The following is a 24,207-nucleotide window of genomic DNA, read 5'->3' on the forward strand; positions in this document are numbered from 1 at the left end:
AAGAGAGACGAAACATGATGTTCTTGACCAAGATGCTTTATTGAAATTCATTCATACTGAGCCGAGTCGAACATCATCCATGATATTACTGGGCAGAAAATCTGGAAACCAGATCCCTTGTCATTTAGAGTCTCAGAGATTGAAATTAAAATCTAATGATTCCTGTCTGGTGCCAAACAAGCTTGGCTTTAGAAAAACTGGGAATAGTGTTAAAGCTGTTCCTATTAATCCTCTTGGAAAAGTGCAAACTGATACAATCCTGAAACCAGAGTCAAGTGTCAAACGGTGTCAAGCAACTGAATTTCTGTCAAGAGGAGTGACTAGAAAACCAAGCCCTGTCTCAGAGTCTGATGGGGCTAAGTCTGCTAATGTTAACAAGAGAGAATCTCAATCAATGACTGATGGACTGTCTAATCATTCAAACCTTAGACTTCCAAGGAAGATCAATTTAAGTGAGGACCACCCTCAGAATAAGACTATACATATAACTTCTACTCATCAGTCTTGTGAAAAAATGCAGCCCATCAGAGGTGCGCTGCCACCAGTTACTTCCAAAATTTCACATTTCACAGAGCCTCTTTGGAGTCAGTCAGTTCTCTCACAAACTACTGAATCCAGTAGATGGCACTGTGACTTGGGCAATAAAACCTGGAAGGAACCAAAATTCAAAAAGTGTGCTTACCTTGAGAAGCCTCGGGAGGAAGAGGCTGAAATGACAAATTCAGCTGATTCCTCATCTAAATTCATTCAACAGTCTAGCTTATCTAGAAACATCAAGGCCCTCCAGAAACCCAGAGTCTTGTCTGAGACGCAGAATCAAAATACAAAGGTGGATGCACAGATAACAATAAAGCAGCCAGACTGCATTTCAGTGTACAACAGCGGCCTGTCCAAAGGCACTGATGAGAAATTGGAAGCCTGTCAGAGTGAGTTACGCTGCTTAAAGAAACAAACATATCTTGTACAAACAGAAGAGGCGCCAACAGCTCGGTTAAGAGAGTCCCTCAAAACTAGTTTTGTTAAATGTGACAAATCACATTATGGCGGTGGCTCAAAACTGCAAATCAGGCCACAGAAGCATCAAACTTTTGATTATATCCAATCTCCTGGGAAAAATACAAACCACAGAGGAGTGAATCCCAGAGACCGGGAACTCAATCAAACAGATTTAACAGGACCACCTGACCATGAGGGACCCACAAGGCTACCAGAATTTTCCCCTGAAAAATGCGCTGCAAGCTGGCTGCCGTCCAGAGAGCGCTACCCATTCAACACAACTGCATTTGGCACTGGTTCAAAGAGAGACACTAAACTGCCATCCCAACCACAGGGCATACATAGCCAGAGACCAAATGAGATAACAACAACTACCCTTCCACAACACCAACTGAACCTTCGCCTACCAGGCAAGGCATCTATCACTGAGGAGACAGAGGACCCGTATTACGTCACCATGTATTACCCGGGTGCAGTCTATGTGTCTATGGGTGAGTACACAGATAGCAAAGTTTCTTGTAGGACTTGAAGGGACTTTAATTGACTCTCTGAGCAAAGTTAACATATTTCTCCAAGCACAAACGTCAGGGGTTATTTCCTCCTTTTATTTATGCTTGTTTTTATCAACGTCTTTTTTTTTTTACAGAGAAAATGACATAGCTAGGAGAGAAGAGAGGGACAGAGAGTAGTTAAAGAGGATAGCAAGCAATGGGATTTAAGACGTAGCTTCTTATCAGTAAAGTGACAGACGTGTAGAAGAGAGATAAAACCATGTTGGTTAGAGCAGTGCCAAAACAAGCTGGTCTGAGAAAACAACCCAAAATGGTGCGCTGCAGTGACAAACAAAACACAAAGAAAACATGCACAAAAAAGAGAGAGAGAGGCACATAAGACCAACAGCAAACACCTGCTAAGTGAGTACTGTATCAGTAATGGACTAGCTATGTATCTATTTTACAAAGTTGTGCTTTTCTGCTATTTCACTGTGCTCATCGTGACTAATTTTACATTCCATATAACTTCTGGCAATGACAGGAAAATATTATTATTATTATTAATGTGTCTAGAAAGTAGTCAAAAATCTTTAAATATATAATGAAACTATATATGTGACATAAACAGGGGGCTCTCACACACTGTTCCAGTTTAGGAAAAAGTCTTTTTTTTAAATATATATTTAGTGTCAGTCGTTGCCAAAGTTTGATGGTATCACAAACGTCCCCTAAAAATAGATCGGCGCCAACCGACGGCACTCCTGCTGAATTGTCCCTTTGACCAAGTTAAACTGAGCATGCGCGCCGCATCCCCCTACTCCCTCTCCTCTTGTCGCCCTGGTAACGGAAAGGGGGGTTCACGTCTGGAGGGAGAGGGCCAAGTGGTACCCAGACCAGTCACATGACCTAGCTACAAACCCACACCTCGCATCGCCCTGTCTTGGAAACCCATCGTTTGTTTGTTTGTTTTTTGGGAAACGTCGCAGGAATATCGGCTGATTGAAAGCGTTTCTTGAGAAACGGGTAAGTGGTGTAATTGTTATCACTCGCGCTTCGTCCCGCCGATCTGAATGTGGGGCGCAGAAGCTAGCTAACCGTCGCTAGCCGTGCCGAGAGCTGCTGCTAGCGGCGCTGTCCGGCGCGGATGGAGAGAGAGAGAGAGAGAGAGAGAGAGAGACAATGGGGTGGGAAGGTTCTGTGTTGAAAGCAGACAGACAGACAGCGTTGGCGTATGGACGTTAGCAAGCTGTTCATTTTAAAAGCGGTTTGTGTTTCCTTTGGGAAAATGTGGTGAACAGCCGCTTTAGATGTCACCAGAGGATCGTTTGCGGTCTCACGGCAAGGTGCAGTCATCACCAGTATGGTTAACCTGGAGATGTCAGATGATTATTATCGCTGAAATAATCTGATTGACGTCCAACAAAGCTGAAAATCTATTGACTTGTGGTGTAAGTGTGCGTGTTGTGCAGGTGTACAAGGGGGGGCGGGCTATATGAGCATAATGGTTGTTCTGAATTAGGTTGACTCAGAGACTGGCCAGATGTCTGACCTGTATGATTTGCATAAAAACATCTGGATCAAGCCACTCCAAGCACAGGAGGAACCTGTTCCATGTGTACACTCTGAAGGACTTAGGTTATATGCAACTGAGGTTAAATACAAGCTTGCACATTTATTTTGCTAGATTTTATGCATTAACTGAATGTATTCTACATTACCAGAGCAATGTTACATTATGATTCTGTTATTTTTGTGCATTTGACCCCTGTTGCATGCCTGTCCATCCTGGAAGGGGGACCCCTCCTCTGTTGCTCTTCCTGAGGTTTCTCCCATATGTTTTTTTTCTGATAAGGTTTTTCTTGTGGAGTTTTTTTCCTCATTCAGGTTTAGGGTCTAAGGATAGAGGATGTCATATGTCATATACTGTTGTGTATTGTACTGATAAGCCCTTCGGGACTACCTTGTGAATTTGGGCTATACAAGTAAACTTGACTTAACTTGAATATGCACATCCTAGTCCCCCCTCATGCCCACCATCTGCCTGCACTATTTTCCTCACTGAGAAATTAGCAAAGTCTGTCATGAGCTTGCTTCTTGAATGTCAAACAACTAAAAATAAAACAAAAAACAAAGGTCTCATGCTGCTAAAAAAAATAAAAAAGCTTGCAAACGATTTGCGCACGGACGTTTTGACCATCTTAGCTCCTTAAGGATGTGAATGCAATTATCTGATTGAATCATTCGTTGATTAATTTCCCTGAATCTTCTCCTTCCCTTGTAGACATGTCAGACATTGTTCCCCCTGAAGTGAGACCCAAACCAGCCGTCCCTGCCAAGCCCCCTCATGTAGGGGCTCCTTCCCCCTCCAGTCCTTTCCCACCCCAAGGGTCAGGGGTCGGTGCGAGTATTTCTGCTGCTCCTCCCAGTGGCATTCCTGTTCCAATTGGGAGTCATGGCCACATCGGGAATCACAATGCAGGCCATGGTGTGGGCCATAGTGGGGCACATGCTGCAACTCATGGCGGGGGTCACGGTGGCTCCCATGGCTTAAGTGGTGGTTCGATGTTGCTGGGATACATTGGCATTGATACCATCATTGAGCAGATGAGAAAGAAGACCATGAAGACTGGCTTTGACTTCAATATCATGGTAGTGGGTAAGCCCAAATGAAGTCGTCCTTTAACTCTCTTTAACTCTTGCTTTTCACAAGCATGTTTTTCCTCTGTTTGTATCGCTCCTCTTCACAGCTGGCTTGTATCGATCAGTGAAACTTGGATTATATTGCACATTCTGTGTGAAACAATGCATTGCACATTACGTGAGATGAAGTTGAAGTTGGGGGAAACAGAGAAGCATTGATCTACACTGGATGTGTGTGTGTGTGTGTGTGTGTGTGTGTGTGTGTGTGTGTGTGTGTGTGTGTGTGTGTGTGAGTTAATGTGCACTGGTTGTGTTGGTTCAGGGCCAGTGTGTGGTTATAGCAAGATATAATGTCGGGGGAGAAAGATTACAGGAAACCATAAAACAATCACAAACAGGATGTTTTAAAAATGTATTAATGTTGGAAAATAGCAATACTAATAAACAGCACCAACAATAAACAGCATCTTTCCTCTTATTTTTATCATTATTTTTATTATGACTTATTATTTTATCTAAGCGTGTTGAGTGGCTGTTGCAGCTAGATAAGCACTATATAAATGCAATCCATAGGGTCCGCGGTGGCGTAGCGGTCTAAGCGTCGGCTTGGTGTCGATGCAGTTGCCCACTGGGGACCGGGGTTCGCGCCCCGGTCTCGTCAGATCCGACTATGGCCGGACTCGGTGAAGCAGCAATCATTGGCAACGCTGTCTTCGGGAGGGGGGCGGAGTCGGCTTGTGTTCGTCATGTGAATGCGTCTCTGTGTGTGTCGGAAAAACAGTGGTTCGGCTTGGATTCGCCTTGTCACGAAAGTGGGGAGGCGCTTTCCTTCGAGACTGCCGGCCGGAGAGATGCAGTTGGCGAACGCATGCAATACGAGGGTGGGTGTTTGAATTAAAATAGGGATCAATTGGCCACTAAATTGGGAGAAAAAAGGGGAAAATCAGAAATAAATTTTTTAAAAAAAATAAATGCAATCCATTCATCCATCCACCAACATTTAAACCTTCTAATTGAAAGCTAGTGAAGTTTTTCTTAACTCACTGTCCTCCTCCTTATGCAGGTCACAGTGGGCTGGGAAAGTCGACTTTGCTGAACACACTGTTTAAGTCCCAGGTGAGCAGGAGGAGTGCAGGGTGGGCCCGCGATGAGAAGATCCCCAAGACCATTGAGATCAAATCGGTGTCTCACTGTAAGTCCATGGAAGAAATGTACTCTCTTAAAGGGCCTGCCATTTGCTCATACATCATCAGTTAACTGCAAAGAGCAAAATTATTATTATTATTATTTTTACTGCGCTTTCAAATTTATAATACGGCTGACTAATTTATAGACCACTTAACGTGAGTCCTCAAATAACAACAAATCAATGAGTGTGAGGTTAGAATGCAATTTAGTTGAGACAGACTCTTTGGCTCTTTGGTGGTTATTTTGTAGTATCTTGTCAAGCAGTAAAAGAATATTAAATTAAAATAATGACTTCCTTGCCTCTATTTTAAATCGCATAAATATAATTTAGCTTGCCTCACAAAAAAATATGAAGCATCACTGAGTGAGTAGAGCTCGGCCTTAAAACTTGTTCTTGCAGAAACCGTTCTCTGTCCCATCTGCTAGCACTGCACCCGTGGCACCTTTCCTGTGTGGGGATATGTTTGTTTAGTGCTCACCATAAGATATAGTAGTCAATTCACATCTCAGATTTTTATGCAAGCTGAATCTAAATAAATGTTGAGCTGGATCCCACCTGAGTCCTGTAGTTTGACACAAGCAATATTTACAACGGGTGATACTCATTTTAGGTCCTGGGTTCGAGCCCCGGGGTAGTCCAACCTTGGGGGTCGTCCCGGGTTGTCCTCTGTGTGGAGTTTGCATGTTCTTCCCGTGTCTGTGTGGGTTTCTTCCGAGTGCTCCGGTTTCCTCCCACAGTCCAAAGACACGCAGGTCAGGTGAATCGGCCGTGCTAAATTGTCCCTAGGTGTGAATATGTGTGTGTGTGTGTGTGTGTGTGTGTGTGGGCTCTGTGATGGTCTGGTGGCCTGTCCAGGGTGTCTCCCCGCCTGCTGCCCAATAACTGCTGGGATAGGCTCCAGCATCCCTGCGACCTTGAGTAAGGACAAGCGGTTTGGATAATGAATGAGTGAATGAATGAATGATACTCATTTTCATATTACTTTGATCTAAATGGGATTTACATCTTTTGGCACTTATTTCCCCAATGACCGGTCAGTGAGAGGATCATTTCATATTCATATACTCTGCAAAATGTTAATGATTAAGTTTTACGCAGTAGCGGGCAAACTGTGATTATAGTTCAAACCCTTTGTACTGCAAGCATTAAGAGCATTAGATAAGTTAGATATAGTCATGTACAGAGGGCTTGTAGCTAACAGCGAGCTGTCATGATCCTGCCCTAGCCAGGGGCAAGAAGTGTGACATCACATACAGATATCCTGTGGACCCACTTAGATCTACTTTACATTCTCTACAAATCAAAAGACCTGAGTCATTTAATGAACTGCATGACTTGAAAGCCTATTTCTTATTGCTGTTGCCTCATTGTTTTGTCCCCTTTTCTTATCAACAGCACTCTGAGTTTCTTGAGTGACATCTTGTACATGCATGTGATGGGGTATACAGAAAAATGTGGACCTCTTTACAGATTCTGTGCAAGTGCCTTTTTATGCACAGATATAATTGTGCTTGAGGTAGCAAACTTTCAGATTTAAATCACTTCCTTCCTCCCGGCGCACTGCATAACTGGCTCACAGATATCACAAGTGCTCTTTTATCAATTTTACATCAAAATGCTCCACATCCTTGAATGTGCATAAGGGTTTAGAATGGGAATTGCTGCACTTTGTGAAGATGTACGATTGTGTTCTCTTTTTTTAAGCTTGGTTCCACTTCTCCTATTTGTCTCCTAAGACTGGGCAATATATTGATATATCGATATCGTGATATATCGATATCGTGATATGAGACCAGATATCGTCTGGGATTTTGGATATTGTTATATCGTGATATGGCATGAGTGTTGTCTTTTCCTGGTTTTATAGGCTACATTAAAGTGATGTAATTTTCTGAAATTCCCAGACTGTTCTATCTGTTCTATTATTTGCCTTTACCCACTTAATTATATAGGCATTACTAATGATTATTTATCAGAAATCTAATTAAATGTTTTGTGAAAGCACCAATAGTCATCCCCATGATATCGTCACAATATCGAGGTATTTGGTCCAAAAATATCGTGATATTTGATTTTATCAATATCACCCAGCCTTATTGTCCCTTAGCGACCACATAGCTCCATGGCAGACAGGGTTGAAGGTGTTGGATAGATTCCATGTCTGTGCTGGGTCACCATCTGTTACTACAGTGGACCCATTTTACTTGAGCGAGTCTGTCTTTCAGTGCTCTGCAAAGATTTTTCTTTTTTTGGTGTTTGATTTTTTCCCCCTTAATCTCCTTCTCTGAGAAACTGTGTTGTCTTGTTTTATCTTGTACTATCTGAAAAGTCCAAAATCAACTTGCAGTCCAGTGCCAAATAAGTATAAGGTGGAACAAACATGAGTCAAAGAAATTAATTTTTTTTTTAGTGAAAAACTTGGTTTGCTCTGCTTTTTTGTTACACTGCCTCCAGACTTTCTGCTAAATGAATGACTAGTGTGATGATATTTCAACATAAATGGGCTTAATTTTCCCTTGACACACCTGTTCATGTAAAAACTCAAACCCCTCAAATGTGAAATTTGAAAATCAGAGATGCATTACACTGCAATTACCCAAATCATGGCCAGCAGCTAAACTGTGCAACATTTGACTGTCATAGCTAACATTTTGCTACAGAACTGGTGTCTGGATTTAAAGGTTTGTTAGCACAAACAACCTCCATAAGAAACAAAGACAGTACTTCAAATACAGTGCATCCGGAAAGTATTCACACCCTTTCACTTTCCTCACATTTTGTTATGTTACAGCCTTATTCCAAAATGGATTAAATTCCTTTTTTTTCTCATCAATCTACATACAATACCCCATAATGACAAAGTGAAAAAGGTTTTGTAGAAATTTTTGCAAATTTATTAAAAATAAAAAACTGAAATATTGCATGTACATAAGTATTCACACCCCTTACTCAGTACTTGGTTGAGGCACCCTTGGCAGCGATTACAGCCTCAAGTCTTCTTGGGTATGAAGCTACAAGCTTGGCACACCTATATTTGGGGTATTTCTCCCATTCTTCTGTGCAGATCCTCTCAAACTCTGTAAGGTTAGATGGGGAGCGTTGCTGCACAGCTATTTTCAGGTCTTTCCAGAGATGTTCAATGGGGTTCAAGTCTGGGCTCTGGCTGGGCCACTCAAGGACATTCACAGACTTGTCCCAAAGCCACTCCTTCGTTGTCTTGGCTGTGTGCTTAGGGTCGTTGTCGTGTTGAAAGGTAAACCTTCGCCCCAGTCTGAGGTCCTGAGCGCTCTGGAGCAGGTTTTCATCAAGGATCTCTCTGTACTTTGCTCCATTCATCTTTCCCTCGATCCTGACTAGTGTCCCAGTTCCTGCCACTGAAAAACATCCCCACAGCATGATGCTGTCACCACCATGCTTCACTGTAGGGATGGTATTAGCAAGGTGATGAGAGGTGCCTGGTTTCCTCCAGACGTGATGTTTGGCGTTCAGGCCAAACAGTTCAATCTTGGTTTCATCAGACCAGAGAATCTTGTTTCTCATGGTCTGAGAGTCCTTTAGGTGCTTTCTGGCAAACTCCAAGCGGGCTGTCATGTGCCTTTTACTGAGCAGAGGCTTCCATCTGGCCACTCTACCATAAAGGCCTGATTGGTGGAGTGCTGCAGAGATGGTTGTCCTGGAAGGTTCTCCCATCTCCACAGAGGAATGCTGGAGATCTGTCAGAGTGACCATCGGGTTCTTGGTCACCTCCCTGACCAAGGCCCTTCTCCCCCGATTGCTCAGTTTGGCTGGGCAGCCAGCTTTAGGAAGAGTCCCGGTGGATCTAAACTTCTTCGATTTACGAATGATGGAGACCACTGTGCTCTTCAGGACCTTCAAAGCTGTAGAAATTTTTTTGTACCCTTCCCCAGATCTGTGCCTCGATACAATCCTGTCTCGGAGGTCCGCAGACAATTCCTTTGACTTCATGGCTTGGTTTCTGCTCTGACATGCACTGTCAACAGTGGGACCTTATATAGACAGGTGTGTGCCTTTCTGAATTATGTCCAATCAATTGAATTTACTACGGGTGGACTCCAATCAAGATGTAGAAACATCTCAAGGATGATCAGTGGAAACAGGATGAACCTGAGCTCAATTTTGAGTGTCATAGCAAAGGGTGTGCATACTTATGTACATGCAATATTTCAGTTTTTTATTTTTAATAAATTCGCAAAAATTTCTACAAAACCTTTTTCACTTTGTCATTATGGGATATTGTGTGTAGATTGATGAGGGAAAAAAGGAATTTAATTCATTTTGGAATAAGGCTGTTACATAAGAAAATGTGGGGAAAGTGAAGGGGTGTGAATACTTTCCAGATGCACTGTATATTGGAGCCATGTGTCAAAATAAACTGACCACCAATGGAGTATATTCTGTACAGAAAGTGTGATGAATATATACAGACTTCTGTCAGCCCTTATCATGGGTAGCAGGCATAGCTCTCCAAAGTGAAACTGAACTAATCTGCATAGCAGACCATAACAGGTCAAGACATCAGTTGTGCAGGTGTCAACATCCAGGCATTAAATATAAATCACAGAGCACTATCCCGTTACAGTTTTGATATCTCTGCATACATCGAGCCCAAGACTCAGGCTTTATTTAGTTCATTCATACTCCTGTGTTTTTAGTCATTGAGGAGGGCGGCGTGAAGATGAAGCTTACTGTCGTCGACACTCCAGGCTTTGGCGATCAGATCAACAATGAAAACTGGTGGGTTTTGTAGCACACATTGATTAAAAGGTGCACAAATGGCATTGTTATCACCCTATACTCACTATCCACCGGCAAATTATTTCTAATTTGACTGTTTCCAGTCTGATATTTCTTAATTGTGTGTTTGACTCTAATATCTACCTCTTTCCCTGGTTTCACAGCTGGGAGCCTATTTCCAAGTACATCAACGAGCAGTATGAGAAGTTCCTAAAAGAGGAGGTCAACATTACCAGGAAGAAGCGCATCCCTGACACCAGAGTGCACTGCTGCCTCTATTTCATCTCCCCAACCGGACACTCGTAAGATAACCGTTTGTCCTGATAGGGGATTAGCAGTCACACATGATCTTTATCTGCAGAGGCACTTTTTTATTTGAAATCTTTCGGAATTACCCCTCAAACATCACCAAGCAAAGGATGACAGGCTCTTGTGAAAGCACACACACCTAATGGATGTTGCTTTAATGACTCGCCATCTAAACAAAAAGACAAAAAACATTTCAAATCAGATTCTTAACACACACCCATGAGCAACTGCATCACGGCAAATTGCAGCACAGCTTACAATCTTACTCATACCGACAACTGTGAAATTGCTCTTTAACAGAAAAATGGATAAAGTATTTTAGTTACGGCTTGTGTATCCACTCCTTTGTAACCAGGATAATTGTGACCAGCGAGCCCTTTTATGTATACATTTGTCACCATTTGGAGCCACTTAAAACAGAAATATTAATACAACCTTTTTGCTGTAATGAGCCCAATTTTAATGCTATAGAAAAAGGAGTGAGGTCTGCACACTGAAATGCTCCCAATACTTTTTTTTCTCCCCAATTGTACTTGGCCAATTATCCCACTCTTCTGAGCCATCCTGGTTGCGGCTCTAAACCCCTCTGCCGAACCAAGGGAGAGCTGCAGACTACCACATACCTCCTCCGATACGTGTGGAGTCGCCAGCCGCTTCTTTTCACCTGACAGTGAGGAGTTTCGCCAAGGGGACGTAGCGCACAGTTTCCCCTCCCCCCTGAGGCGCCCCGACCGACCAGGGGAGACGCTAGTGCAGCAACCAGGACACATACCCACATCCGGCTTCCCATGTGCGGACACGGCTAATTGTGTCTGTAGGGACGCCTGACCAAGCCGGAGGTAACACGGGGATTCGAAACGACGATCCCTATGTTGGTAAGCAACGGAATAGACCACTATTCCACCCGGATGCCCTCCAATACTTATTTCATTCTGCAACGTTTTGATCTATCAGATCTTCCTCAGGCAAATATGAGAGAGTGAAGAAGGCATTACTTGTAGAGGCAGCTAAATCATTAACACCTGCTGCCCAACAGGGAGAATAATCACAACAAGATGGCAGTCACAAGAATTGCACACAGTCATCCTGAAAAAAGAAAGGAAAGAAGGAACAAGCTAATATCCAGAACCGTATATAAAAAGTATAAACATACATATATACAAGGTACTGCGAAAACATGCCGTACAGTGTGTGTGTGTGTGTGTGTGTGTGTGTGTGTGTGTGTGTGTAAAAGAAAATCTCCCTCTCACCCTTTTTCAGGTGGTGTGTGTCTTCCTCAAGCTCAGGTCCTCTACCAGAGGCCTGGGAGTTTGAAGGTACGCAGTATCTTAGCTGTTCCTTGGACTGCACTCTTCTAGACAGACCTCAGATGTTGTTCCTGGAATCTGCTTGAGCCACTCTCCTGGTTTGGGAGTCACAGCCCCTAGTGCTCCTATTACCACTGGGACTACTGTGAATTTGACCTTCCACATCCGATCTAGTTCTTCCCTCAGCCCTTGGTATTTCTCTAGCTTCTCATGCTCGATGACAGCACATATGCCTGCTGCCCAGTGACTGCTGGGATAGGCTCCAGCGTCCCCGCGACCCTGACAGCAGGATAAGCAGTTTGGATAATGGATGGATATATATATATATATATATATATACATATATATACACACACACACACACACACACACACACACACTCACACACACACACACACATATATATATATACACACACACACACACACACATAGTATACTATGTATATGTGTGTGTACCATCGACAGATAGAAGACATAGCTGATATCGAGAAATCCTACCAGTGGCTAGAAAAGGCTGGACTGAAGGACAGCACAGAGGCTCTGATCATAGCAGCACAAGAACAGACTCAGCACCAGATCAATTAAGGCAGGGGTCTACCACACCAGACAAGATCAAAGATGCAGGCTGAGCAAAGATGCCCCTGAGACAGTCCAGCACTTAGTAGCAGGGTGTAAAATGCTAGCTGGGGAAGCATACACTGAAAGACACATCCAAGTGGCTGGGATAGTGTACAGGAATATCTATGCTGAATACAGACTGGAAGTCCAAATGGGAGACACTGCCAAAGGTGGTTGAGAATGGCAGAGCTAAGATCCTGTGTGACTTCAAGTTCCAGACTGACAAACAGATGTTGGCTAACCAACCAGACATTGTGGTGGTTGACAAGGAACAGAAGACAGCAGTGATCGATGTAGTAATCCAAAGCGACAGCAACATCAAGAAGAAAGAGCATGAGAAGCTAGAGAAATTCCAAGGGCTGAGGGAAGAACTAGATCAGATTTCAAAGACGAAATCCACAGTAGTCCCAGTGGTAATAGGAGCTCTAAGGGCTGTGAGCCCCAAACTGGGAGAGTGGCTCCAGCAGATTCTAGGATCAACATCTGAGGTCTCTGACCAGAAGAGCGCAGTCCTAGGAACAGCTAAGATACTACGCAGAACCTTCAAACTCCCAGGCCTCTGGTAGAGGACCCGAGCTTGAAGAAGACAACACAGAGAGGGAGTATATATATCAAAACCCAAAAAAATAAATGCATTTAAAAAAAAATTAAATATATATATATAAATCTCCCTCTCACCCTTTTTGGGGTTTTGGGTGGTGTGTTGTCTTCCTCAAGCTCAGATCCTCTACCAGAACGTTCTGCACAGTATCTTAGGTGTTCCTAGGACTGCACTATATAGCGGTTTTTTTGGGAGGGGGGGAGCGTCAATGGTGTTGATAAAAGTGCTCAACAAATGAGGAGCGGAATATTAAGATATGTTAATATCTTTATATATATAATAACTTTGTTTAAAGAAACACTCAACGGTAGGCAAAGTGCTCAACAAATAAGGAGCAAAATAATCCAGTGAGTCAAGTAAATTCTTTATGAGACAGTACAAGCCTGTTTCATGCCATAACCAATCATCAGCTGTCAATAAAGGTACTCGAGGAAAAGAAAAAGCTTGTACTGTCTCATAAAGAATTTACTTGACTCCCTGGATTTTATATATATATATATATATAACTTTGTTAAAAGAAACACTTAATCACTGGATTATTTATATATATAGATATATATATCACTAGGTAAGAACAACACCGACTTTCCCACCAGAGATCGGGTGTTCAAACCCCAGTTGAGACAAATCTGCAGTAAAAGTACGTGAGTACATGGCTTAGACTCCTAATGCTAGCTAACTACCTCAGACATGAGTGAGAGTAACACAGAATAGTCATACTGGCTCGGATATCGCCGGGTTAACAAGGTCTGCATCAGGTATTGCAGTACCAGGGCATCCTGATGAGAAATGGACTACTGGAACAAGACATTCATGGAAAAGAGCTGAGGACATGGAACTGATGGAATGCTACTATAACCGTAGACCCCAGGAGAGGTGTTATATGAAGCATATGTGGGAACTGTGGACCAGTAGGAGACCTACTTGCACACTGACTCAAAAGCAGCTAGTGTCTCAATGCTCGAACATCAATAGAAGGAAACTAATGTCCCAACTTGGGATGGAGAGGCTCCAACAGGATGAATATGCAATTCGGTGCCCTTAATGACCATCCAGTAGGCAGGAGATACATGAGGCCAGACTCCAAGGCCAGACTCCAACCGGCTGAAATGAGCCTATCAGCCATGACAGCTAAAGCTACTGAGGTTCAAATGAGAATCATGGCCAGACTAAAGACAGTTATCCCCCGGGCTCAGCTTCCACTACTCGATGACAAAGTACCATCACAAAACCTGCTTGCAGATGTGAACGCAGCCTTACACAATATCTCGACTGCCAACATAACAGACCAACAAGCTTATATATGCCACTGCAACCATAATCCTGGAGATGCGTGGGTACAGGATTAAGATCACAGGTCACCAACAGTACCCTCTATGGAAGAGAAGGCTTGAAGCCAAGATCAAAGCAGCATGGAGAGATGTTACCCAATTAACAGAGGTACAGAAAGGTGTGATGAAAGACAGGCCGTAGTTGAAGAAGTGCAGCAAGATGTCCATAAGTGAGGCCCTGGAAACTGCCAAACAAAGGCTCACAGCTCTGGCCCCCAGGCTGAAGAGATAAACTGGAGAAGCAGAAGCCAAAAGAGTAAATGGCCTGTTCCTCAAAGAACCATCCAAAGTGTGCTCCTAGCTACAGAGTAACAAGGGAACAACATCAAACCCATCCAGAGCAGAGACCGAGCGATACTGGAAGTATATATGGAAAAAGGAGGCATCATACAACACCAATGCTCAGTGGCTGGTGGAGCAGACCACAGCAATATCCCAAAACAAGAACCAGTTATCATCACAGTGGCTGACATCCAATGACGAGTCTCAAACATGAAGAGCTGGACTTCACCAGACCCTGACATGATTCACGCCTACTGACTGAAGAAAGTAATGGCACTCCATGAACGCCTGTTGACATAGATGAACCAGCTGCTGACATCAGGGTCTCACCCTAACTGGCAAACACAGGGGAGAACAATACTGATCATGAAGGATCCCCACAAGGGTACAACACCTTCAAACTACTGGCCGATAACCTGTCTCTGCACAACATGGAAGATACTGTCAGGCATCATAGCAGCTAAGCTGAATGGGCACATGAGTCAATACATGAGTGAAACTCAGAAAGGAATTGGAAACAATGCCAGAGGGTCAAAGCATCAGTTACTGGTTGATAGAGTAGTCACCCAAGACTCTAAGACAGGACAGACCAACCTGAACACAGCCTGGATTGACTACAAGGAAGCCTACGATTCAATGCCCTACACTAGGGTTGGGCGGTACATCGACTTTTTACGTTATAGCAGTATATCTTCAAACAAGATATAGGATGAGACAGTACCATTTATATCAATATAGTTTGATGCTGCGTTAAAATACATAACCCGTTTCTTAACACTAGAACTACCGGGATTTCGCTCTTACCCAAAACGACCATGGGTGGTCAAATTGATGGCCAGTTTTTAAACTCTATATTCTGTCAAGATAAATATCCAATTGAAATATTAATGCATTGCATATGTTAGTATGTCTGTTAGGAAACGACTGATACCAAAATTAACATTTTAGCAACTATAACACTATTTTTTTTTAAATTAAACTTCAGAGAGACATGGTCGAATAGCAAAATTGATAAAGTGAAAATATTACCTGAAAAACAAAACAGAAAACACATATTGCAAATCTAACAAACATAACATGCGAAAAGTAAAAAAAAAACCTGAAAATAAATATTGAAACAGTCCCAAACAACGACGGTTTGGTCGGGCGTCCCTACAGACACAATTGGCCGTATCTGCGGGTGGGAAGCCGGATGTGGGTATGTGTCCTGGTTGCTGCACTAGCTTCTCTTCTTGGCTGGTCAGGGCACCTGTTCGGGCGGGAGGGGGAACTGGGGGGGATAGCGTGATCCTCCCATGCGCTACATCCCCCTGGTGAAACTCCTCACTGCCAGGTGAAAAGAAGCGGCTGGCGACTCCACGTGTATCAGAGGAGGCATGTGGTAGTCTGCAGCCCTCTCTGGATCGGCAGAAGGGGTGGAGTAGTGACCGGGATGGGTCGAAAGAGTGGGGTAATTGGGATACAAATGGGGAGAAAAGGGGGGAACCCCCCCCCAAAAATTTTTTTGCATATAATGAAACATGCCTCTCCCCACTGCCCAGTACTTATCTTTATTTTTTTCCATTATAGCTGGTTGAGCTTATATGAGATTCACAACTCTGATGGTCCAAATCAACCCATGTGCGCTCTCTCTCGCTCTTTCTCTCCCCCCCCCCCCCCCCCCCCTCTCGGCCAGTCTTCGGCAGCTGGACGTTGAGTTCATGAAGCACTTGAGTCACTCTGTCAACATCATCCCTATCATCGCCAAAGCCGACACACTGACCATTGATGAGAGGCAGGAGTTCAAACAAAGGGTGAGAAAGTTTCGCGTTAGACTCTATAACCTTCCTAGAGTCACTGGCATTGTGGTCTGCCACAGCTTCACTTGTGACTTTGCCACGCTAGATGTATTGTATATGAAAGTGAAAGTGCAATTGAAAGTGTTGAAAGTGTAATTGCACAAACTCTCACAACAGCAAATGTGGAGATGAGTCACAGAGAAGACTGAACATTGCATCTTTTTAATGTACATTGGATAAACAGCCAGGCTTCAAAGCTCAATTCATATCGAAAAACACATGTGTCGACAGACACCCAGTCATGAGTAAGAAACAAGCTTTTTTCCTCAACAGGGGAAAAACAAACTATTCAAATGTGAATTCAGGATCTGAATTGAAAACCCAACCCAATGAACGAAACATTCAGCTTATGGCCTCATTTGGATAAAGATGCCTTGCACAATCATGTTTTTTTTTTTAATGTTTTCTGTTTTTTGTTTTTGTCCTATAGGTTCGTAAGGAACTGGAGATGGGTGGCATTGAATTCTATCCACAGAAGGAGTTTGATGAAGACATGGAAGATAAGAGTGACAATGACAAGATTCGGGTATGGGGTTCTCGTCCACCTTTTTTTTTTCAAGTAATAATAATAATCATTACATTTATACACCCAAAGTGCTTCACTTTGAAGGGGGTAACTCACCTCAACCACCACCAATGTGTGGCACCCACCTGGGTGATGCACGGCAGCCATTTTGTGGCAGAACGCTCACCACACATCAGCTTGAGGTGGAGAGGGAGGAATCATTGAGCCAATTACATGGAGGGGGGGTGATTAGGTGGCCAGATGGAAGAGCCAGGTTAGGAATTTAGCCAGGACACCAGGGAACCCCCTACTCTTTGTGATAAGTGCCACGGGATCTTTAATGACCACAGTGAGTCAGGACCTCGGTTTTAACGTCTCATCCGAAGGACGGCATCTCATACAGCACAGTGTTCCCGTCACTGCATTGGGGCATTGAGATTTGGTATTTGTTGTTTTATTAGGACCAGAGGGAAGACTGCCCCCTATTGGCCCACTAACACCACTTCCAGCAGCAACTCGGTTTTCCCGAGAGGTCTTCCATTCAAGTATGAGACAAGCCCCTACCTGCTTAGCGTCCATCATTTGGCAGAGCCAGGGTACATGTTGGTATGGCTGCCGGCCATACCAAGTACCACCTAAATATATTCCCTAACATATAATCGCTATACAGGTGCATCTCAAAAATTAGAATATTGTGGAAAAGTTCATTATTTTCCGTAATTTAATTCAAAAAGTGAAACTTTTATATATTCTAGATTCATTACACATAAAGTGAAATATGTCAAGCCTTTTTTTTTTGTTTTAATCTTGATGATTACGGCTTACAGCTCATGAAAATCAAACATCCAGTATCTCAAAATATTAGAATATTACATAAGACCAATAAAAATAAAAAAGGATTTATAATACAGAAATGTCGACCTTCTGAAAAGTATGTTCATTTATGCACTCAATACTTGGTCAGGGCTCCTTTTGCACAAATTACTGCATCAGTGCGGCATGGCATGGAGGCAGTCAGCCTGTGGCACTGCTGAGGTGTTATGGAAGCCCAGCTTGCTTTGATAGAGGCCTTCAGCTTGTCTGCATTGTTGGGTCTGGTGTCTCAGCTTCCTCTTGACAATATCCCATAAGCCACAGAAGTTCATTGCTGAAAGGACTGGCTGTTCGCAGAACGCTGTATCAAAGCATATCCATGGAAAGTTGACTGGAAGGGAAAAGTGTGGTAGGAAAAGGTGCACAAGCAACAGGGATGACCGCAGCCTTGAGAGGATTGTCAAGCAAGGCCGATTCAAGAACTTGGGGGAGCTTCACAAGGAGTGGACTGAGGCTGGAGTCAGTGCACCAAGAGCCACCACGCACAGACGTGCCCAGGAAATGGGCTACAAGTGTCGCATTCCTAGTAGTGTCAAGCCACTCCTGAACCAGAGACAATGTCAGAGGTGTCTTACCTGGGCTAAGGAGAAAAAGAACTGGACCGTTAGTCAGTGGTCCAAAGTCCTCTTTTCAGATGAAAGTAAATGTTGTATTTCATTTGGAAATCAAGGTCCCAGAGTCTGGAGGAAGAGTGGAGAGGCACAAAATCCCTGTTGCTTGACATCCAGTATGAAGTTTCCACAGTCAGTGATGATTTGGGGTGCCATGTCATCTGCTGGTATTGGTCCACTGTGTTTCATCAAGCCCAGAGTCAACACAGCTGTCTACCAGGAGATTTTAGAGCACTTCATGCTTCTGTCTGCTGACAAGCTTTATGGAGATACTGATTTCATTTTCCAACAGGACTTGGCACCTGCCCACAGTGCCAAAACTACCATGATATTACTGTGCTTGATTGGCCAGCCAACTCGGCTGACCTGAACCCCATATGGGGTATTGTCAAGAGGAAGATAAGAGACACCAGACCCAACAATGCGGACGAGCTGAAGGCCGCTACCAAAGCAACCTGGGCTTCCATAACACCTCAGCAGTGCCACAGGCTGACTGCCTCCATGCCACACCACATTGATGCAGTAATTTGTGCAAAAGGAGCCCCGGCCAAGTATTGAGCGCATAAATGAACATACTTTTCAGAAGGTCAACATGTCTGTATTATAAATCCTTTTTTTGATTGGTCTTATGTAATATTCTAATATTTTGAGATACTGGATTTTTTATATTCATGAGCTGTAAGCTGTAATCATCAAGATTAAAACAAAAAAGGCTTGACATATTTCACTTTATGTGTAATGAATCTAGAATATATGAAAGTTTCACTTTTTTAATTAAATTATGGAAAATAATGAACTTTTCCACAATATTCTAATTTTTTGAGATGCACCTGTATATTTCCTTATATGAGCTCTGTCGCTGGAGATGAAAAGAGACACTTGAACTATCACTTTAATTTCTTTGCTCCATTACATTGACATAACGTACGTCAATGCAACAACTCTCCATCCCCCCTCCCCCACTCAATTAACACACACACACACACGCACACACACACACACACACACACACACACACACACACACACACACACACACACACACACACACACACACACACACACACACACACACACCTTCATTCGAAGTGAGATGGACTAATGTGTATCTGGCTCATTAAGCACAAATGCTCTTCTTCAGTACATCGAGCCATGTTTTAATGCCTGTGTTTGTAGGAGGCGATGCCCTTTGCTGTGGTGGGCAGTGACAAAGAGTATCAGGTGAACGGCAAACGTGTTCTGGGGAGGAAGACAGCGTGGGGAGTTGTGGAAGGTTGGTTTATGGTTTATTTTGTTGATACCTGTGACCTTTTCCACTTCCATGAAGATGATTTTGACGTTCTCACTGAAAAGACATAAAATTGAAGGCAAGTGTGATGTCTGATTGTGTGGCCATGCACTCAAAGTAAATACATCCAACTATTACTACTATCACTACTAGTTATCTACCCATTGCCATTGCACTTGACACAACATGAACACTTGGAAATGACATGATTAAAATTCAGTGATCTACATATATCTACTGATTGCAGACTCTCTTGTAAGTTGCTTTGAGTAAAATCGACTGCTAAACAATAAAATGTAATTGTTAAGTGTTTTTGTTTCATTGCAGTTGAAAACCCGAACCATTGTGAATTTGCTCAGCTGAGAGATTTCCTGATCAGGTATAAAGTAGACATCTCAATGAAACCCTAAACATGACAACCATGAAGCTGTATGAATACACAGGACAATGTTTTACAGATTTTGCTCTTCTCTCTCTCACTTGCTCTCTCTCTCTCTCTCTCTCTCTCTGCATCTCTCTCTCGTTGCATCTCTCTCTGCATCTCTCTCTTTGCATCTCTCTATTTGCATCTCTCTCTGCATCTCTCGCTCTCTCTGCATCTCTGTCTTTGCATCTCTCTCTCTTTGCATCTCTCTGCATCTCTCTCTCTCTTTGCATCTCTCTCTGCATTTCTCTCTCTCTGCATCTCTCTCTCTTTGCATCTCTCTCTGCATGTCTCGCTCTCTCTGCATCTCTCTGTCTTTGCATCTCTCTCTGCATCTCTCTCTCTCTGCATTTCTCTCTCTCTGCATCTCTCACTCTTTGCATCTCTCTCTGCATCTTTCTCTCTCTCTCTTTGCATCTGTTTCTCTCTTTGCATTTGTCTGCATCTCTTTCTGCATCTCTCTGTCTCTCTGCATCTCTGTCTTTGCATCTCTCTCTACATCTCTCACTCTCTCTTTGCATCTCTCTCTGCATCACTCTCTCTCTCTTTGCATCTCTCTCTGCGTCTCTCTCTCTTTGCATCTCTCTCTCTGCATCTCTGTCTCTTTGCATTTCTCTCATTGCATCTGTCTCTTTGCATCGCTCTCTCTCTCTCACTCTATTTCTCTCTTACAGGTCTCACCTTCAGGACTTGAAGGAGGTCACCCACAACATACACTACGAAGCTTATCGTGCCAAGAGACTCAATGAGAATGGAGGTCTGCATCCCATATCTTCCAGCGACACCCAAGAAAGCAACCTGTAATTGGTCACTTAGAAAGAGAGAGGGAGGGAACTAAGACAGTGCAATGAAGTTGATAGATGAATCTAAATCGTGTCCATATCATGTCGTCCCAGCCAGCTTGGGAAACATTCATAGCTGTGTAAGTTGTTATCATTCAATCATCTCATTTCATATCCCGCTAAACTCCTGCCATGTTTCTCTTCACTGCCCTCCCTAGGTCATCCCCTGTTCCACAACCTAAACCTTTACAGCAACTATCATTTTCCAAGTCCTTTCCAAGAATGTTTGGATGATCGGACACTTCCTCTCAGAGTCCCTCCCGGAGGCTATAGTCACTAAAAACATATTTTCTTATCTAATGCCCATGCCTTGTCCTCCTCCCCTCATTGTCCTGTCACCTTCAAGAAGAATTCTTTTTTTTCATGAAAATGAGTTTTATGTTTGTGTCATTATAATTTACTTTCGCATTGTTATATACCTACCATCTAAATTCAGACTTCCTTATTTTTTCATTTATTACTTCAAACTTGCACAGCAGTGATGTGCGAGTCAGCTCTGCAGTTCATGGCAAGAGCCCATGTTTTTCATGTCCTAAGCTACAACAACCAATTTTAAAAAAGTAAGCCCCATGACCCTGCTGTCTTGACTGCTTGAAAAATGTAAACAGCCTCTGTTTGTATCTCAACCTAACAATGCTAGCAATTTTTTTTTCATTTCTCTATTTATGTTGGCTTTTCAATTTGAAATGAGTAAATATTGCTATCTGTCACATGTGCAGTCCTTTGAGAGTCAGTGTGCTTGTAATTGGGGAGTCCACACGATGCATGAGTGTGTTGCAGAGACTCTATGACAGAAGTATAATGACAACACTTTTAAAGACTGTAGACGGTTCAGCTCAACAGTAGATACAGAAGAAACAAATGTTAATGCTGGAAAGTTGAATTCAGTTCATCTGGACACAACATTTATTGAGAGAAACGTGACCTCTTCAGTCTCCACTGACTGCAGGTGTCCCCACCCTTATAAACAGTCTCTATCCAGGATGTGCACAGACGTGATAGGGAGGAACGCTGGTTTGAATGGGGAGTCAAAGAGGCCTTCTAGTATGTGAAGAGGGAACGACCATCCCTGAATCGGGGAGGGGTGGCTAAGAGTACATCTGTCACCATCTTACAATGCTGCGATTGCAACCATTCCCAAATCCTCCATGTATAGTACACATGGCCACTGTAACTCCAGTTAATGGTCACGGCAATTTGCATATGAAACCGATGGTTGGTTTTGGTCGTTATGCCACTGTATTGTTTATAAGGGTGGGGATACCTGCAGTCAGTTAAGACCGAAGAGGTCACTTAGATGAGTGATGAAACATTTCTCTCAGTAAACGTTGGGTCCAGATGAACTGATTCAACTTTATGTGATTTCCGTACCTGGATTATTGAGCATGCATAATGTTAATACTGGTGATCCATTGTGTTCATTTCTGTTTGCAAATTATCTTAAAACATGGCATCAGAAAAATTAGATTAGACTGGTTATAAATGTTTCTCTAACATCTTCTCTGGGGGGGCCTACTTTTTTTAAAACATTTCTCTGGCCTCAGATTAATGTTGTTGTGGAGGCCAATATTAACAAGAGGTATGTTTTAGTTTAATCCACAACCACAGGATAATTAATGAAGCCAAGCATTTACTTTTGAAGCTTGAGAACGCTTTGACGGTGTAAAATAGCTGAAAACATCACGTATGATTTGAATTTCTCTGGTCGAAAAACCAGCAGCTCGCTCTCAATCCTAACCTGGATTAGATTTTTTTTGTTTTTTTTTTGTGAGAAAACCTAGTCTTTGAAAAACACTGATCTGCAGTTTTTGCTAAATGTGTTACTCTTAGATTGTAGATGCTCTATATTTATTTATTTATCTATTTATTTATTTATTTGGTTTTGATTTTACTTTGTGTCTTGTGCCATTCAGAGCATTGTTTGAGCATTTGAGAGCCCTGAATTCAAAACTGCTTTGGAGACCAGACTTTTGTGCCAGTTTGATTCAGGATGCACTTTCTTCACTTTGCCACTTGGTGGCAGTGTTGTGCCATTTACTGAAAACGACTCAAAGGGACCATCCAAAAGTATTTATTTCATACTTGCTGGGAACAACGCTTGCAAGTCAGCATTACTTAATGACGAGTTTTACAAGATTTAGGTTAGATAGTTGTGACCGCAAACAATAAAAGGAGTCATATCCAGGTCAGGTTTACAAGACATCGTTGGTAACTATATTGATCATATATATTCATAGCACTGAAATGTCATTCCAAACTAGCAAGTTAATAAGTTTAATTTTTTTCCAGGAAAGTAAAAAAAAAAAAATTGAAGTTATGCACTGTCTTCAATTGAGCACAAATATTCCAGTATCTTCAGCGAATCAATACTTAACCAGGTTTTTGGCTTTGAATTGTGTTCTTGAATGGGTGTCCCTGGGCCCCCCTCAAAAAACCTTTTATACAATCATATGTTTGTGTGTAAATTTGATATGACAGTAAGTGTAGTTGTTGTGTGGTAATTAGTGCAGTCACCAAAATGCTCCCCCCATTTCTACTCAGCGTTTATAAAGTGTGCATGTTAGCGGCGGTGTAATCTGTTCACTTCCTACCTACATCCGGTCAGTTCGCGTACAGCTGCGAGGTTTCTTCAGTTCAGCTCATCTTCTGCTGTTTGTGAACAGGTGCTCGGGGAGGGAGGCTCTGCGTTGCCACATGCTGCGCTGCTCCCTGGCCCGAGCTCCTCGGCCCACTGTGCACGGGCTGCTCCTCTTTGAACACCAGTAGCATTCTACAATGTGACGTTTCTTTTTCTTTAATACCCACTTCTCAGAGTTGTTGTGATACATTGAGATGCAATTGAAGTGTGACATTGGGTTATTTATGCACCTGAGCATTATTTATTGGAATTTGCTCTTATTTAATAAACATATTGTACCCACCCTCTCCTCGGATGCATACGACTCTGATCTTGTCCGCATCCATCGTGAAATCACTGCAAATTTCCGTTTCCATCTTGACCATTATTTTGGTCAGCTTTCACATTAATAAGCTTCTCTTTTTTTTAGAGTGAGGGGAAAGAAGATGCTGATCAAAAAGGAGAAATAACAATATAATATAGATTTGGTGTGATTTTTTTTAAAGATAGGTTGTGAGGAAAAGTTCATATTGTACATGACTGACATCTACGATTTCATCCCCACACACAAATTAAAACATACTTAGCAAAGTTTGTAACACAATACCTATACCTACTTCTTATAATATTAGATTTCGCAAGCAAGGCAGGTTTAAGTGTATAGCCCATTTCAAAACAAAGGCAAT

The 24,207-nt window shown here is 42.7% G+C and overlaps 1 protein-coding gene across 3 annotated transcripts; it reads left to right on the plus strand.

The window, feature by feature from the left end:
* Positions 1–200: 200 nt before the first annotated feature.
* Positions 201–23,818, plus strand: septin3 (septin 3). Of its 3 annotated transcripts, none has more exons than XM_056279882.1 (11): positions 201–1,487; positions 3,772–4,146; positions 5,194–5,322; positions 9,993–10,074; positions 10,239–10,376; positions 16,200–16,317; positions 16,793–16,888; positions 19,527–19,623; positions 19,966–20,017; positions 20,737–20,819; positions 21,063–23,818. In XM_056279882.1, exons 1-11 carry the CDS (start codon positions 395–397, stop codon positions 21,182–21,184), a joined length of 2,385 nt encoding a protein of 794 aa, XP_056135857.1. In that variant the 5' UTR covers positions 201–394; the 3' UTR covers positions 21,185–23,818. The 3 variants fall into 3 exon arrangements, 2 of the variants coding, with proteins under 2 accessions (XP_056135857.1, XP_056135859.1); XM_056279884.1 differs by lacking the exon at positions 201–1,487 and adding an exon at positions 2,432–2,513; XR_008810242.1 differs by lacking the exons at positions 16,200–16,317; positions 21,063–23,818.
* The last annotated feature ends 389 nt before the right edge of the window (positions 23,819–24,207 follow it).

The sequence above is a fragment of the Lampris incognitus genome, chromosome 5 (assembly GCF_029633865.1).
Source record: "Lampris incognitus isolate fLamInc1 chromosome 5, fLamInc1.hap2, whole genome shotgun sequence".
Lineage (NCBI taxonomy): Eukaryota > Metazoa > Chordata > Actinopteri > Lampriformes > Lampridae > Lampris > Lampris incognitus.

What these genes read in the sequence shown, in the direction of transcription:
- septin3 (XM_056279882.1), top strand. Translation starts at nt 395, where the DNA reads ATGACTGATGGACTGTCTAATCATTCAAACCTTAGACTTCCAAGGAAG. An exon ending in ATCTCCCCAACCGGACACTC is followed by an intron (nt 10,377 to 16,199) that starts GTAAGATAACCG and finishes CCTCTCGGCCAG; the next exon opens with TCTTCGGCAGCTGGACGTTG. An exon ending in GGCAGGAGTTCAAACAAAGG is followed by an intron (nt 16,318 to 16,792) that starts GTGAGAAAGTTT and finishes TTTGTCCTATAG; the next exon opens with GTTCGTAAGGAACTGGAGAT.